We start from the raw sequence: 16,800 nt of genomic DNA, 5'->3' as shown, positions 1-16,800 counted from the left end.
CTATCTTTGACGTTGGACCCGTGTGGAGTTGAAGTTGAACGTGCCTAGACTAGACTGCCATCGTAGCAACGTTTGCATGGACCAAGCGTCGCAGTTGAGACTTGAGATTACATACGGCAGGGTTTCATTTCATATTAAAAAGCCCTCATATTTGCAAAAAAAAGAATGTGAACTCGAAAAGTAGGGGAAGGACGGTCGAGCATCCGCACGAGTACTGTTCTGGCGGCAGTAGTCCTAGTCGTCCGGTGGTCTCAGAATCCTGATGTAATTTTTATTATGTTCGAGATGCTTTCTACTTCCGATGAACTTCTATAATACTAGATCTGATCATTTTCGGGAACACACACGCACGCGCACACACACACATGCCTTTTATACATTGCAAAAACTTACACCAAAACAGAGAACTACATTTAGTGTATAACTCAACCATTTAGGAAAAAGAACTTCAATTACTAATTCTCACGACTACATATACCTTTTATGGGTTTTTTCTTCCAATAATTACTCCCTCCGTAAACTAATATAAGAGCATTTAGATCACTATTTAAGTTATTTAAACGCTTTTATATTAGTTTACAGAGGGAGTACTTCCTAAACAAACTAATAATAAAAAAAGAAAGAAAACAAAACAAAAGAAAGGGAAAGTCAGAAGCGCAGCGGGTCACGCCGCTGGCACCGCGGACGCCAGTGGGACGTTGCGGACTTGGACAAACTGCTGACGCCCGCCTCCCCACTCCATGAATGAACCGCACGCACTCCGCAGGGCCGGAGGTCGCTTTCGTCTGCTCTTTCCTCGCCGTCCTCGCCCTCTCGCCGCTCGCCACCACCACCACCATCCGGGGAAGGAAAGCCCCAACCCCGAATCCACTCGCCCCCCCCTCCCCTCCCCTCCCCTATTAGTACCCCCGCTCCCACCAAGAATCTCCCCCAACTCCTCCCTCCTCGGTCTCCGGCCAGTCCACCCACCGAATCCGCCGGACGCGCCCAGCCTCCCCCGCCACCAGGTAAAGATCCGCCGCCGCCCACCTAGCTTCTTGAATCTTGCGAGGGGATCCCTCGCCTGCAGATATTTTCTTTTCTTTTCTTTCTTTCTTTCCCGGGTCGTTGTCCCCGCATTCCGGTCGCCGGAATTCGATCCTGCTGTCGGTGCTCGCTGCATCTCTCCCTCTCTCTCTAGCGCTCTAGATCCACGCGCGGCGGTTAGCTGGGTGATGCCGTGTGGCTGCGGGTTGGGGATCTGGTTCTTTCTTCCGCGCAGGGCTTCAGTTGCCGGGCCTTTTCTTTTCTACACGGCAGGACACATGTCTTGCCTGCTTCTTTCCGCGGTTAGCGTCGATGGTTCGTGGAAGAAATTGGGGACGCCTGTGTGCCTGCGGCGGCATTGTTTTTCCGAAGAAGATGAACTGGTAGCATCGTCGCAGCGGAAATCACTTCCGATCCTTCTTCTGTACTCCCTCCGTTCCTAAATACTTGTCTTTCTAGGCATTTCAACAAGTGACTACATATGCAAAATGAGTGAATCTACACTCTAAAATATGTCTACATACATCCATATGTAGTAGTCATTTAAAATGTCTAGAAAGACAAATATTTAGGAACCGAGGAGTAGTAAATAATACAGTTTTTCTTTTCGGGACTAGTATAATATCGTTGGGGAAAAGCAGCGCGCCCCCTGTTTAGTTGTTCCCAAGTTCTGCACCCGCTTCTTGTGCATGCGCGCCCTATGTGCCATACTTTATTCTGCTTCTTGTTACTCGGTGTGCTGCCGCACTGTGCTGGCATAGTGCTACACAGCGCTACTTTCCGAAGATGCTGAATTCGTGAACTGTAGGCAGTGGTAACGGGAATTTTGTGCAGTCATGGGATGCGCAGGGATATGCATATGAATTTCTTTTGCCGATATTGCTTCCTATATCGTTGTAAAGATCGCTGGGTTGGAAAGGTGTCATTTTCATGTGGCACCAGGCCCCGTGTCATCCTCGCTTTGAATGATCTTCCAGTATTAATCTTTTCGAGATTGCATTGAGATGATTTTTCTATCAAATGTGCCCACACTTTGTGGTTGGTAATGCGTTATGAACTCTGTTTCCTTCATTTTCTGTTCTAGCAATATTTCCTGTCAGGAAATTACACTTAATTGACTTTGCATCAAGAATCTTGATGAACTGCTACTAGCATGCTTTTATTGGAGAATGACTTGGGTGTTGTAGTTCATTAATGGGGATGGCTGTCATACTTGGTTCTAAAAGATACTTTCAAACCACCACTTCTTTAAATTTTTAACTTCCCCCACTCACACCTGTAGAACGAGTGGTAGATTGCTGGTGCAGAGTGTTCGTAAGGTGTGTAAACTAAAATTGACTACCATGATGTGCAGGATGGACTGCAGGATGGATGGATGCGCAATTGGTTCTAACGGTTCTGGCAGCAAGTCATGCGGCCCGCTGTCGGACTACCGCATTCCAGATTACATACTAAAGCCGGACTCTGAACCAGTCATCCTTGACAATGCACCATCTTGTCCCGTGGTAGTCTTCATCAACTCTAGAAGCGGTGGCCAACTTGGAAGTGGTTTGATCAAATCATACCGTGAAGTTCTCAATGAAGCACAGGTACCTGGCTTGCAGTTGCAGAATCTGTGATGCTGAAACAGTGCATTCCATTGGTCCCTTGATACACAGTAGCTCTTTAAATCATGTTTGATTGCTGGGGAAATTTACATCATTCACCTTTTCACAGGTCTTTGATCTGTCTGAGGAGTCCCCTGACAAGGTGCTGCACAGGTTGTATGCCAACTTCCAAAGGCTCAAGTCCAATGCTGACACTCTTGCTATTCAAATTGAGAAGAGCCTGAGACTAATTGTGAGTGTCCTACCTTCATAATCTTAATAATGTAGAAAAGCATGTCCTGTTTCTTTGTCTGAACTAAGGAGCTTTCAAACAGGTTGCTGGTGGTGATGGCACGGCAAGTTGGCTGCTTGGAGTAGTTAGTGATCTGAAGCTTACGCACTCACCCCCTGTTGCTACTGTGCCTCTGGGAACCGGAAACAACCTTCCTTTTTCATTCGGATGGGTAATGCTAGTGCCTAATTTTTGTTATGACTTATATGAGCACATATTGTCTTAATGTGTGATGAATATGTCTCTGGATGTACTTCATGTTTGCTGTTACTGGAACGTTTATGTCTTCCTGATAAACAAAAGAACATACCAGTACCACAAGTTAATTATCTTGTTTGTCTGTTCCATGAGGAATGAAACTTTTTGTTTTAATGTACACGTTTATTGTTTATTTTTTCAGTTTCCTTTGACATGTTTCCTTTTACTTGGTCTGTGTACGGTGCAAGGCCTGAATTTTCTATACCTTGTTTCCTTTGTTCAGCAAGGAACTACGTTTTTAATATTCATTTTAACTTGAACTGCAGGGAAAGAAGAACCCAGCTACTGACCAAGAGGCAGTGAAATCATTCCTTGGGCTAGTAAAAGGAGCAAGAGAAATGCGCATTGATAGGTATTGTCTCACCTATAACGTGCTTCTGAAAAGAAAAAAAGTTTTATTAATTCCACTATTCTGATTAACGTGCACATTTTGGCACCAACGGTTATTTCACATACCTCATTCCAATGAACTATTTCTCTATTCCAGTTGTTGGCCCAGTTAGGTTAGTTCATTAGTAAAACATGTTCTCTATTCTGCTTATGACAGAAAAATTCAATCTAGATGCACTTTACTGTTTCAGTTGGCATATCATCATGAGGATGCGAGTACCACAGGAAGGTCCATGTGATCCTATTGCTCCCTTAGAGCTGCCTCATTCACTTCATGCATTCCACCGTGTAACTGGATCCGATGAGCTCAATGTGGTAGGACATATTTCTGCTGCTACCATTTATCGTTAATCCTTTGATTACTAATGTAATTAATAGTAACAATGGACTATCACTTGTAAATGCCATTTATACACTGAAAAGTAGAAATGTCATGAGTTTATTAACCAATTATGTCTTTGTTCAGGAGGGTTACCACACATTCCGTGGAGGATTTTGGAATTACTTTAGTATGGGTAAGAGTTGCACTGCTTACTGCTTAGCTTATATTTCAGAGAAAGACTGCGTACCATTTCAGATGATAAACATTTTTCACAACTATATTTGTCACTACCATAGTACATGTCTCAGTGTCCAATTATGGGATGCATTTTATATTAAATATGTAATTGTGTCCTGATTTTGAATCATGCGAAATTATGAACGTGACCATGATTTTATACACTGCAGGAATGGATGCTCAAGTGTCATATGGGTTCCACTCTGAAAGGAAGAAAAATCCAGAGAAGTTCAAAAACCAGCTAACGAATCAGGTATTTTTTGGTGTGTTTGTGTGGGAAACAATTTTCTTTTATCCTTTCCTTTGGTTGGTAACTCAGAAATCAGAATTGCTAGCCTGCCTGCGTGATGTATGGATGTATGATGAATCTTGCAATGCATTTGTGTATGCAGGGTACATATGCTAAGCTTGGACTTAAACAAGGATGGTTTGCTCCTTCCCTAACCCATTCCTCTTCAAGGTAATTTATCGCTAATGCAGCCATTGTGCTTCTGATCTTGCTTATATTATCTTTGTTTATAAATTATTAGCATTTTGATGTGTTATTAAGCTATCAAAGTATCTATCAATTTAGATCTGTAGGTAGAGCCCTAATAACTTTGCCATCAGCTTTAAGAGTTCTTATATACCTTGACCTCAGACATGTATATGACATTTCGCGCTCACATTTTCAGGAACATTTCGCAACTTGCAAAGGTGAAGATCATGAAAATTGGTGGCAAATGGGAAGAGCTTAAAATCCCGAGCAGGTAAATAAATCCTTATTGCCTTTTGGCAGTATCAGCAGTATTTGTGTACAGTCAGGCAATTTCAGCAGTATTTGTGTACGGTCAGGCAATTTTCATTTTGTACATCTTAAATGTCTGCGCCTGCTTATTGCAATCAATTTGCCACCTACTAATTTCTTCTAGTTGAGGTGGCATATACTTGAAATTCTGGTTATCATTATTTGTAAGAATTGGATTACAGCCAGTGACCAAAAATAATATCAACAAACTTTCTCTTGTTTCAGTATTCGATCAATTATCTGCCTCAATTTGCCAAGTTTTTCGGGAGGATTCAATCCCTGGGGAACCCCTGGCACGAGGAAGAAACAAGACGTAAGTTCCCCTTCTTGCAGAGATGCCTTGTTTGTTGTCATATTGATGACTTGCTTCGGCAGAAATTAATAAGCTTACCTGGCAATATATGCAGAGGGACCTGACTGCGCCTTATGTTGATGATGGACTCATTGAGGTTGTCGGCTTTCGTGATGCTTGGCACGGTCTCGTATTGCTGGCCCCTAATGGACACGGGACTCGTCTAGCACAGGTGAAGTACCTCGGTTCTTTCACCATTCGGTACACGGACTGTAGATTCAGTAACGCTGGCTGACTGACGTCAATGGCAATTTCACTGTCCAGGCTCATAGAATCCGGTTCGAGTTCCACAAAGGAGCAGCCGACCACACGTTCATGAGGGTCGACGGTGAGCCATGGAAGCAGCCACTCCCCAGCAACGACGAGACTGTCGTCGTCGAGATCTCCCACCTCCGTCAGGTCACCATGCTCGCCAACGGCCACTGCAAGTCGAAGAGCGTCGAGGAGCCCGCGACTCCATCAAGCCATGGGCACGAGAACGACGACAGCGACAGCCTGGAGGATGAGGACGAGTGGAAGGAGGGGAGGAAGAAGTTTGGGGCTGCGGATACCTTCAAGTTACCTGATGAGGTCGACATTGCGCACCTTAGCTGAGTGATTAGTCGAGGTTTCTGCGACTTGTTGATATGGTTCAGATTTCAGAATGCTCGCTACTGCTGGCAGTGATTATTCCCCTTTGTTATCTCTACTCCTAAGGGAGCAGTTGGTAGTCTCGCTTCCAGGTTTTATTTTAGTCCCACCTTTCATGGTTTTTTTTCGTCCTAAAAAAATCTACGAAATTTCGTAGGTTAACCAGGGACAACTCCCACCTCCTAGGTTTTTTTTTTGTCCCACCTCCTATGGTTTTTTTGGTACCTCGTCCCACCTCACACTAAGCCGCCACGAACCGCAAAAACCGCCTACCTTGCCAAATCAACAAATCTCTCATTAATGCAATTTTCTTTAGGAAACAAATAATAAATTCTTTCCTATCTGAGCCAAATCAACGGATCTCTTCTATTAATGCAATTTGCTTTAGCAAACAAATAATAGATTTTTTTCCTACCTTAGCCAAATCAACGGATCTCTCCCATTAATGCAATTGGCTTTAGCAAACAAATAATAGATTCTTTCCTACCTTAGCCAAATCTACGAAATCTCTCTCATTAATGCAATTTGCTTTAGGAAACAAATAATAGATTTTCAGGAAACAAATAATTTCTAATCTCTAATAATTTCTACTCCTAATGAAACAGTTGGTAGTCTCCTCCCACCTTCCATGGTTTTTTTTGGTACCTCCTCCCATCTTCGCTGGTTTTTTTTCGTAGATTTTTTTCGTCCCCTCCCCTCACTTCATCGGTTTATTTTCGCGTCACCCTCTCACACAATGAAAGAAAACTAAACAGATCAGAACTTTTCATACTGGCACAAGTTATTTAGTAATGTAGAATCAATCACGAACAATCTCTAAAGATCAAATCTAAATTAATTAACCTTACCTTAAATCACTCAATTACATTAATTAGAAAACAAATAATTGATTTTCAAAAAATCGCTCAATCACGTAAACCTTACCTTAACTCACGGATGGTAATCAATCTCCAAATAAAGGAAACAATACATCGAGTGAGCAGTAAATAAACTCCCTTTCTTATGACATGTATATGACCTTTCCTTCCCTCTACGTTGTCGAGCGTTTTTGATTCTCGAGGCCGATGGTTAGGCTGCGTCACTGGGTCGCGACGGTGTTGGAGGAAGAGGACGGCGAGGCCGGGTGCCGCGGCACCGCGTTGGCCGCGGCCGGTGAAGGGGGCAAAGAAGGGCGACTTCCCTGGCCCTGGCCATGGCCGTGACCTTGGGAGTTGGTGCGGTGGAAGTGACACTTGAAGGACACGACGTGGGTGGCCGACGCGCAGACGCGTTTGGAAGCGGGCCCGTGGCCCGTGCCGGACGGCGCCGACGCCGACCCGGGCCACCTCCTCCGCGTATTCTTGGAGCTGTGGCTGGCCGATTTACATGAAATTAATTCCTTCAGTTGTGGTGGCAAATATAATACATATAATTCATATTGTTATGTACTAGCGTGTGTGTGTGAAATAGATGGATTATGGTCCCGTACCCAATAAGATGGATATGTGTGTGTGTTAGAGAGAGAGAGAGGGAGAGGGGGAGAGAGTGAGGAAGAGGGAGGCAGAGAGTGTGTGTGAGGAATTGATGGTAAAAAAGGTCGCCAATGTCACTTGATATATATGAGAATATTAATATTGAATTTTTAAAGTTAATGTGGCCTCGTTGCAACGCACGGGTGTTCTTTTAGTGGTGTTAATTTCGGAGCTTAAATAGTAGCCTTTGTGTATACCGGCAGTATTCACTAACCGCAAAATTAGCAAGTGTTTGCATGGAATGCAATGCAATTGTTGTCTTGTTGGATTTGTGTAGTGGTACCTCTCAAGTCTGAATCGTATATTCAGCCGCGATGTGACGAGGTGCGGCAATTCAGATTACACTGCTTAGGCAGTCAGGTTCAGTCTGTAGTTGTTGTTGGCTCTTTAATTCGAAGCAGTTTTAGAGGATTAAAATATGTAAGAAATTTTTAGCATTATATATAGTTTTTCTCCGAGGAATTCTTTTTTGTATATTTTATTAAAAAAATCTGTCCGCTGAAATCTCTCGCAATAATTCATTCTTTGTCGGTGAAGCAATGAAACGAATTTCATTTCCGGCTTTTTGAGACTCTTGTCAAAGAGGCCTTTGTGGAAGTCAAAATGTAACCAGATGAAAATGCATTTTGACTTTCACAAGGGCCTCGATCGATCATTTTAGCATTACATTAGAAGTCAAAATTAAACAAATTCACCGCAGTTCCAAAACGCAACCTCGATCGATCTGTCGAAGTGACTCATCTAAAACACAACTAATGTATCCACCTAAGAATCGCTTCCTACTCGCATCATCATTTTCCTAGCACTCGTCTGAGATTGAAAGCGGCCATTGCACCATCTCGTTGAAGCCTCGACCGGCAAAAACGCGTAATGGATGACGTCAAAATGGTACTACTAGGATAAGGACTTGTTCCCCTAAAAAAAAAGGATAAGGACTTGGTGAGCGGTGACAAGGCAAGGCATCTTCTAGAGCAGTCTTCCCGCCGTCAGCAGCACGCCCACCGTTTCCCAGAGAAACCGTGCACCGTGCCCGCAGAAACGGAACACGCTAACCGCCCGCGCCATGTACTATATATAAACGCCGGCGCGCCCCATTTCCATCCACGTCGAAACCACGACCAAGCCAAACCAAGCAAGCAACCAAGAAGAGATTGGTGGATGAGCCTGAGGTACATGATGAGCATGAGCCGGGTGGGCGCGCGGGCGGCGCTGGCCGTGCGGGACACCGTCGGCAGGTCCGCCGGCAAGGCCGACAGGGCGCAGGCGCCGGCGCAGCAGCAGGCCATGGCCAGGGCCGGCAGGGCGCCGGCGGAGTCGGCGCGGGCCAAGGCACCGCTGGCCAGGAGGGCCGCCGAGGAGCGGCGGAGGCGGGCGGCGCAGGAGGAGTCGCTCCGCACCGTCATGTTCCTCTCCATGTGGGGCCCCAACGCCTAGCACCAAATTAGTATTACCGATTAGCAGTGTGCGTGCACATGGTTTACGTGCCGTGTGGTTAAGTGACTCTAAGTTTGCAAATCTGTGCGTACAAGCCGAATGTAAAGTAATACAGTTTTGCTAAAGCACATCTAAATATGACATAAGTATTGCACATCTAAATCATATATCATTGATTTTATGTTAAGATTCGTGTGAGTATTTTTTTTCTTTTTTTCTTTTTCTTTTTGTGCTTGATTCACTCATTTAGATGTGCAATAACTAGAGCACATTTGGATGTGTTCTAGACACACCCAAAGTAATACTGTAAAAAATCGTCGATCTTGAAAAAGTACTGAAAAAAAGGCATAGGGTTACACTGAAAATGTTGATTATTCCCGTGTTGATCTGCCGATGTTGTTCTTGCATGTAGCACATCTTCACCTGCACGCTACTGGCTGAACCTGTCATGTTTCTCCTGACCTGCACGAAGCCACGACCTTGCTGCTGCTTCTCTCGTTCGAGGAACTTTCTCATTGCGTGTGTGGTGCGTGGTAGGCCTATTCTACTCGGCCACCAGCTCAACGTCCGTACCAGGTCGCCTCGGTCAGTTTGTAATCCAAACTAAACCCAGGCCAATCCATACATGTATAAGTCCAGCGATCAAACTAAACCAGACCAAATTGCAAATGCTACAATCCAAACCAATCCAAACTGAATGTATTTTCAAGCCAAATCCATCCAAACCATTTTCCACGTACAATTTGAACCCAAAGTTTCAAACCATGGGTCAATCAGCAGCAACTGTTGGACCCCAAACTCAACTTGTACGTATAGAAGTACGAAAGGTATGAGGCACGTACGAACGGCGGCTAGCTTGGTGTGTGCTTGGTGTGAGGAGCTTCAGTGTACGTAGTCTGTGCATGCACCGGAAGAGCCGATGGTGGCGCCGGCACGGTGGCCCATGGCCGGCTGCAAGACCTTGCCAGACGTGTGCAAGACCCTTCGTCAGATCGTTGGGCCGATGATCCTGACCGGGGTCTTCCAGTTCCTCATCGGCTTCGTCACCGTCGCCTTTGTCGGCCACATCAGCAAGGGCGAGCTCACGACCATCACCATTGTCAGCACCGTCGTGGAAGGCCTCGTCTTTGGGTTCCTCGTGTTCCAGTTCCTCATCGGCGCTCATGTCACTCATCTTGGGCAGCGGCTGCACCTAAATCAAGCGTTGGTCACACATGACGCTCACGGTGTGTGGTTAAACAGTTGCTAGACTGGTTTTTATCCATGGACTGAAACGGTCTGAGACCAATTTGTCTCTGTCCAGACCAAACCAACCCAATCTACTAATTACAAAAGTCCACACCAAACCAAATTGCAATAGAGACTGAACCCATTTCAACCAAACCAAAGCAGTCCAATAGGAAAACCAAATTGAAACTATGGTTCGAGACCAAACTGTTCCCAGGTTTAGATGCGGTAGCCGGTCATCCAACGCTCCCGCATACCTCTCTTAACCTACTTTAGAGCATCTACAGCTGGGTGCCCCAAACCTGCCTCAAACGTCCGGGCGGACGGCCCGGTCAGTGACCCGCCACAAAAAAAGTGATCCAGACGGGCGCCTCAAACGACCGGGCTGAACGGCACCCATCATATCCAGTCTAAATGTAGGGTGGATATCGGGCGCCCGGGCGCATTCGCCATGTCGGACCGACGATGGGTCCCACACGGAATCACCCGGAAAGCGGGTGGTCCGAAATTCATCTCCTCCATCAGATCGATGGTGCCATGTGGCACCACTCTGGTGGACTGCGTAGTGCCCTAGCCCGGCTATTTAAGCTGACCGCAAACATAGAAACTCTAGCCGTCCACATTTCCTCCCTCCCGTTCACCACCGTCACACTTTCCAATCGCCATCCGCCACTACTAGTAGCCATGCTCCCACGCCGGGTTAGGAGCAACCCATATTTAACACCGGAGCCCCGGCTGCAGCTCTTTGAGCAGGTCCGGGCAAGGCACGAAGCCCAGATCGCCACAGGGCTACCTCCGGACGCGGTGGAACCGAAGGATGATTTGGAGGTGGAGGAGGAGGAGGTGGAAGAGGAGGAGGTTGACGACGAGGAGGAGGAGGATGTGGGGGACACTGACACGGATCTACAGGTGGAGCAGCAGGCGATTCTCGATTCTCTCCGGTCGGAATCGAAGGCGAAGGCCAAACACTGTCGTTGGCAGGAGGTGGAGGCGGAGCAAGCCAGAGAAGTCAACGAGACGCTCGGGTATATGGATATGGAGGAGGAGGAGCCCTCCTACGCGCCCATCTACCAGGCGCCCAACACCAACGTCGTGGACATCTCGGACGACGAAGCGTAGCTAGCCTGTCATAGTAAGTAGGTTTATTTTGCATGATTTGTATGGATCTAGGTGATGAAATATAAGAGACTCGGATCCATAGCACCAAGTATGAGGTGTGACCAGTCACTGTCCGCGTCCGCGCGTCCGCGGGCGTTTGTGGGGTCGGATTTGCCAAGTCCGGTTGTAGATGCTCTTATCTTTCTTTAGAAAAACTTTCAATCTATTCATCAACCGTCAAGGTAGTAGAGAGACCACCTAACGACGACTACAATCACTAAAGTGAACCGAAGGCACGCCATCGTCATCGCCCCTCATCGGAGCCGGGCAAACCTTGTTGTAGTAGACATTCAGGAAGTCATCGTGCTAAGACCCTACGGAGCCAGTGCACGAGAACAGCAACCGTCGTAGATGAAGAAAGCATAGATTAGAAGGATCTAACTTGCAGATACACAGACACCGATAAACGAAGACTGGATCCAAGGGGATTCACCTAAGACAAACACCGACCGAATCCCATGAGATCCACCGGAGATACACCTCCACACGCCCTCCGATGAGGCTAGACGCACCATCGGGACGGGGCTAGGTAGGGAGAACATTATTCCATCTTCAGAGAGTCGACGCAACCTCGTCTTCCTGAGCAGGACACAAACCCTAAATACGCAACCAAGGAGACCTAAAGACGGAGTTCGAACCCTCCCGCCGGCAAGGACCGAGATCCATCATGCCTCCATGGCCTATGGCCACAACAGACGGGTAGACATGTGGTGGCATCGGCAGGAGGTGAGCAACCCAGCCGCCTTCGAGTCACTAGAGCAGCCGCCAAAGGGGACGCGTACTTTGTGCGAACTATTTGTTGATCCTAGTCTATCATAACCTTGGATATGTTTAAAACAATTATTTAATCATGTATTTTGAAAAATGTCCAAAACAAGTATTAAGAAAAAATGTTAAACACATATAAGAAAAAAATTAGATGTACACGAAAAATGTACAATATGTATAAAAAACAGTTAGCACCAACAAATTTATTAAAAAAATGTTAATCATGTATTTGGAACATATTAAACATGTATAAAAAAATTATTCCTGATGTATAAGAAAAATATACAATGCGTATGAAAAAATTAGATATATGTTGAACAAAAAAAGCAAAAGAAAAACTAAAGATTTTTTTTAAAACCACAATGGAAAAGAAAACAGAAAACTAATAAAATAAAATAAAATCCCAAGGAAAACTTTGTAACAAACAGTGACAAAACCGAAAAATAAACAACAGAAAATATAGTCTCGGTTGGCTAGGCCCGATAGCTGCCCGTCGTCGAAGGAATCAGTATGGGCGACACACTGCCCTGACGCTACAAGGGAGCGTCGCCTACACTATTGCAGTTTGTAGTCTGGTTTCTCTTGTGGTTTTCCCATTTCGGACTCATTTGGTTGTTGGGAATAAAAAATCCTGGGTAGTAAACCCCCGAAGTGGGATTTTCCTGCGCATACGGGATCCCATCCCACTATGTGAAAATACCCATTGCCATTTGGATATCAAGGGGGAGGGAAGAGAAATCCCCCGCAGGCAATGTCAGAACGTGAAATCTCGTAGCCCAGATCTAAGGGAATCTTAGGAAACCATGTGAGCAGAGGAAGGGAGGGAGAGGAGAAGGAGATGGATGAAACCAAGTAGGTGATTCTCAGCAAGTGGAACAGAAGCAACCATTTTTGTAGCTTGAGGAGGGATGGACGCCGGAGGGGGTCAGACTGACGGAGGACGTAGGCCGTCGAGGGAATTCGGACGCGGAGTAGGTCCTGTGAGCCAAGGCGTCTGAGGTCGCCAGCAAGAGGTGGGGGAGGACAAGGCGGAGGAGCGGAGGCGGAGGAGCAGAGGCGGAGGAGCTCGTGTCGTCGCGTCGTGAGAGACAAGGAGAAATCTTCTGGTGTGCGGAGGTAGGGGTGAGCAGCCCGGGGATTTCGCGGGGATCAGGCCGAGAAATCCCTTTTCCTCGATGACACCAAATGGGCCGCTGGAAAAACCAGGGTGAAGATGCCAGGCGGGTCTCTCGCCCGGGGAAATGATGAGGATCCCGGGGGGATCCCGTGGAACCAAACGAGCCCTTCTTGTCCGTATTTCCACCTAGTTTGTTTCCTTCTCTTCCTTTGTTACCTTTATGTATATTTTCCCATTTCTTGTCCGTATTTCCACCTAGTTTATCCAGTGAAAAAACCTATATTCACACGACCTTTAGAAAGTGACAATAGCACTAAAACAATGTTTATGCATTCCAGAAACACGTGTGAAATTTTAAAAAAATATTATTACTATGTAAAAAAAGTTAGCATATTTAGAAACAAAATGTTCCATACATTAAAAAAATGTTCGAAAGATTTTAAAAATATGTTCATGCATTTTTAAAAAAAAATCTTTACAGAACTTTTACGGATCTTCCAACCAATTAATCTCTCCCCCATCTAAATTTCAGTGGGGTGTGTGACGCCCCCGATTCAATCGTACACTAATCATACACGCAAACGTGTACAATCAAGATTAGGGACTCACGGAAAGATATCACAACACAACTCTAAAAATAAAATAAGTCATACAAGCATCATAATACAAGCCAGGGGCCTCGAGGGCTCGAATACAAGTGCTTGATCATAGACGAGTCAACGGAAGTAACAATATTTGAGTACAAACATAAGTTAAACAAGTTTGCCTTAAGGAGGCTGGCACAAACTGGGATATAGATCGAAAGAGGCGCAAGCCTCCTGCTTGGGATCCTCCTAAACTACTCCTGGCTGTCGTCAGCGGCCTGCACGTAGTAGTAGGCACCTCCGGTGTAGTAGGAGTCATCGTCGACGGTGGCGTCTGGCTCCTGGGCTCCAGCATCTGGTTGCGACAACCAGAAGAAAGGAAAGAGGGAAAAGAGGGAGAAACTAACCGTGAGTACTCATCCAAAGTACTCGCAAGCAAGGATCTACACTACATATGCATGGGTATATGTGTAAAGAGGCAATATCGGTGGACTACACTGCTGAATGCTAGAATAAGAGGGGGATAGCTAGTCATGTCGAAGACTACGCTTCTGGCAGCCTCCATCTTGCAGCATGTAGAAGAGAGTAGATCGTAAGTTCACCAAGTAGCATCGTATAGCATAATCCTACCCGGCGATCCTTCCCTCGTCGCCCTGTGTGAGAGCGATCACCGGGTTATATCTGGCATTTGGAAGGGTGTGTTTTATTAAGTATCTGGTTCTAGTTTTCATAAGGTCAAGTTACAACTTCGGGTCGTCCTTTTTCCGAGGAACACGGCTATTCGAATAGATAAACTTCCCTGCAGGGGTGCACCGCATAACCCAATACGCTCGATCCCATTTGGCCGGACACACTTTTCTGGGTCATGCCCGGCCGCGGAAGATCAACACGTCGCAGCCCTACCTAGGCACAACAGAGAGGTCAGCACGCCGGTCTAAATCCTATGGCGCAAGGGGTCTGGGCCCATCGCCCATTGCACACCTGCACGTTGCATGGGCGGCTGGAAGCAGACCTAGCCTAGCAGGCATTCTAGTCCAATCTGGCGCGCGCCGCTCAGTCGCTGACGTCACGAAGGCTTCGGCTGATACCACAACGTCAAGTGCCCATAACTGTTCCCGCATAGTTGGTTAGTGTGTATAGACCAAATGGCCAGACTCAGATCAAATATCAAGATCTTGTTAAGCGTGTTAAGTATCCACGAATGCCGACCAGGGCCAGGCCCACCTCTCTCCTAGGTGGTCTCAACCTGCCCTGTCGCTCCACCACAAAGTAACAGTCGGGGGCCGTGAGGGAACCCAGGCCCATCTCTACAGGGATGGAGCCACCTGCCCCTTCAGCCCCCATCTCCGAACAGTATCACAAGTAATGTAACAGTATAAAGTATATAGTATATGCCTGAGATCACCTCCTAAAGTGATGACAGCCCAGTAGTATAGCATGGCAGACGGACAAGAGTGTAGGGCCACTGATGGAACACTAGCATCCTATACTAAGCAGTAGGATAGCAGGTAAGGGTAGCAACTGTAGCAACAATGACAGGCTATGCATCAGAATAGGATTAACGAAAGCAGTAACATGCTACACTACTCTAATGCAAGCAGTATAGAGAAGGAATAGGCGATATCTGGTGATCAGGGGGGCTTGCCTGGAAGCTCTGTTTCAACAAGAAGAGGCGTCGTCGGTGACGTAGTCGTACTCGGTGGCATCAGCGCCGGCCTTGGGGTCTACCGAGGAAGAAGAGGGGGGAAGAAACAGTAAATACGGAGCAAACAAAGCATCACAAAACATAACGAGGCAATACGCGGTGCTAGGTATGCCCTAACGCGGTAGGAGGTGATACCGACGAAGGGGGGAAACATCCGGGAAAGTATCCCCGGTGTTTCACGCTTTCGGACAGATGAACCGGAGGAGAAAAGTTGCGTGTTCACTATGCTAGGGATGTGTGGCGGATGAACGGGCTACTTATCCGGGTTCATCTCGTCGTTCTAAGCAACTTTCATGTACAAAGTTTTCCCATCCGAGCTACGGTTTATTTTATATTAATTTAAAAACGATTTTATCCTTTTGTAGAATTAATAGAATTAATTTAATTAGAAAAGGGTAATTATGACGTCAGCATGATGTCAACATGACGTCAGCAGTCAACGTTGACCATTGACCTGGTCAACCTGACAGGTGGGTCCCACCTATTAGGGACTGTTTAGCTAATTAACAATAGTTAATTAGGTTAACTACTTATTAGGTTAATTAATCTTAATTAGTTAATTTAAACAGAATTAATTAAGTTAATTATTTAGATAGTTAATTAATTAATTGATATTATTATTATTATTATTTTTAATTCTTTTTTTCTTTTTTTCTTTAAAACGTTCTGGGGCATGGGTCCCGTTTGTCATTGGCCGCAGGGCCAATGTGGGTCGGGCTAACGGGCGTCACGCGCTGCGAGCGTGTGGGCGCACAACGAGGGGCAGGGGGTCGCGGTGGCCGATGGGGGTGGCCGTGGTCGGGCGGCGCACGGGCGCCGACGGCGAGCAGGATGGCGGGGCCGTTGGCCACGGCGGGGGAGGCAGGAAGCAGGGCGAAGCGCGAGCGTGCGTGAGCAGGACGCCGATGCGAGCGAGGGAGCAGCGGGATGGCGCGGGGCGCACGGTCAGAGTGGCAGTGAGCACGGGGCCGTGGCAAAGCGCGGGCACGACAGTGGGGGCGGCGCGTTCGCGGTCAAGGCAGGGAGGGCGCGTGACCAAGGGGCTCACGGGCGCAACGATGGCGACGCGAGCTCGCCAGAGCTCACGGGGCATCGGACAACGGGTACGGCGGAGGCGCGGGCGAGAGGAGCTCGGCGCGGGCATGGCCTGGGTGGTGTTCAGCGCGAGTGGGGCCGAGGTGAGCGTGGTAACCGCGATGACGAGCAGGAGAAAGGGGAGGATGACCGGGTCCTCTCCGGCGTTGGTGAGTAGGGAGGAGGCATCGAGGTGCGTGGAGGCCGTTCAGGGAGGGGATGAGGAAGGGGCGGCAGGGATGAGGTAGTCCGGCGAGGCAGCACCGGCGACGACGTCGGCATCGCGTCGTCGAGGCGAGGAGGCCATGGCACGGGTGCGAAGGGGGCCACCATAGCAGGGTC

General features: G+C 47.1%; 2 protein-coding genes across 2 annotated transcripts; both read left to right on the top strand.

The window, feature by feature from the left end:
* The first annotated feature begins 788 nt into the window (after nucleotides 1–788).
* Nucleotides 789–5,983, top strand: LOC119356955 (diacylglycerol kinase 5-like). The gene is made up of 13 exons (XM_037623937.1): nucleotides 789–1,007; nucleotides 2,381–2,615; nucleotides 2,743–2,865; nucleotides 2,948–3,076; nucleotides 3,429–3,514; nucleotides 3,744–3,867; nucleotides 4,019–4,067; nucleotides 4,282–4,364; nucleotides 4,504–4,571; nucleotides 4,786–4,860; nucleotides 5,124–5,211; nucleotides 5,306–5,422; nucleotides 5,515–5,983. Exons 2-13 carry the CDS (start codon nucleotides 2,382–2,384, stop codon nucleotides 5,842–5,844), a joined length of 1,506 nt encoding a protein of 501 aa, XP_037479834.1. The 5' UTR covers nucleotides 789–1,007; nucleotide 2,381; the 3' UTR covers nucleotides 5,845–5,983.
* Nucleotides 5,984–8,427: 2,444 nt separating this feature from the next.
* Nucleotides 8,428–9,036, top strand: LOC119352276. Its single transcript, XM_037618964.1, has one exon. The coding sequence runs from the start codon at nucleotides 8,550–8,552 to the stop codon at nucleotides 8,823–8,825; it is 276 nt and encodes a 91-aa protein (XP_037474861.1). The 5' UTR covers nucleotides 8,428–8,549; the 3' UTR covers nucleotides 8,826–9,036.
* The last annotated feature ends 7,764 nt before the right edge of the window (nucleotides 9,037–16,800 follow it).

This window comes from Triticum dicoccoides, chromosome 2A (genome assembly GCF_002162155.2).
Source record: "Triticum dicoccoides isolate Atlit2015 ecotype Zavitan chromosome 2A, WEW_v2.0, whole genome shotgun sequence".
In the NCBI taxonomy this organism is placed as follows: Eukaryota; Viridiplantae; Streptophyta; class Magnoliopsida; order Poales; family Poaceae; genus Triticum; species Triticum dicoccoides.
The sequence above is the reverse complement of the archived record's forward strand: the minus strand, read 5'-3'. Positions and strand labels throughout refer to the sequence as shown.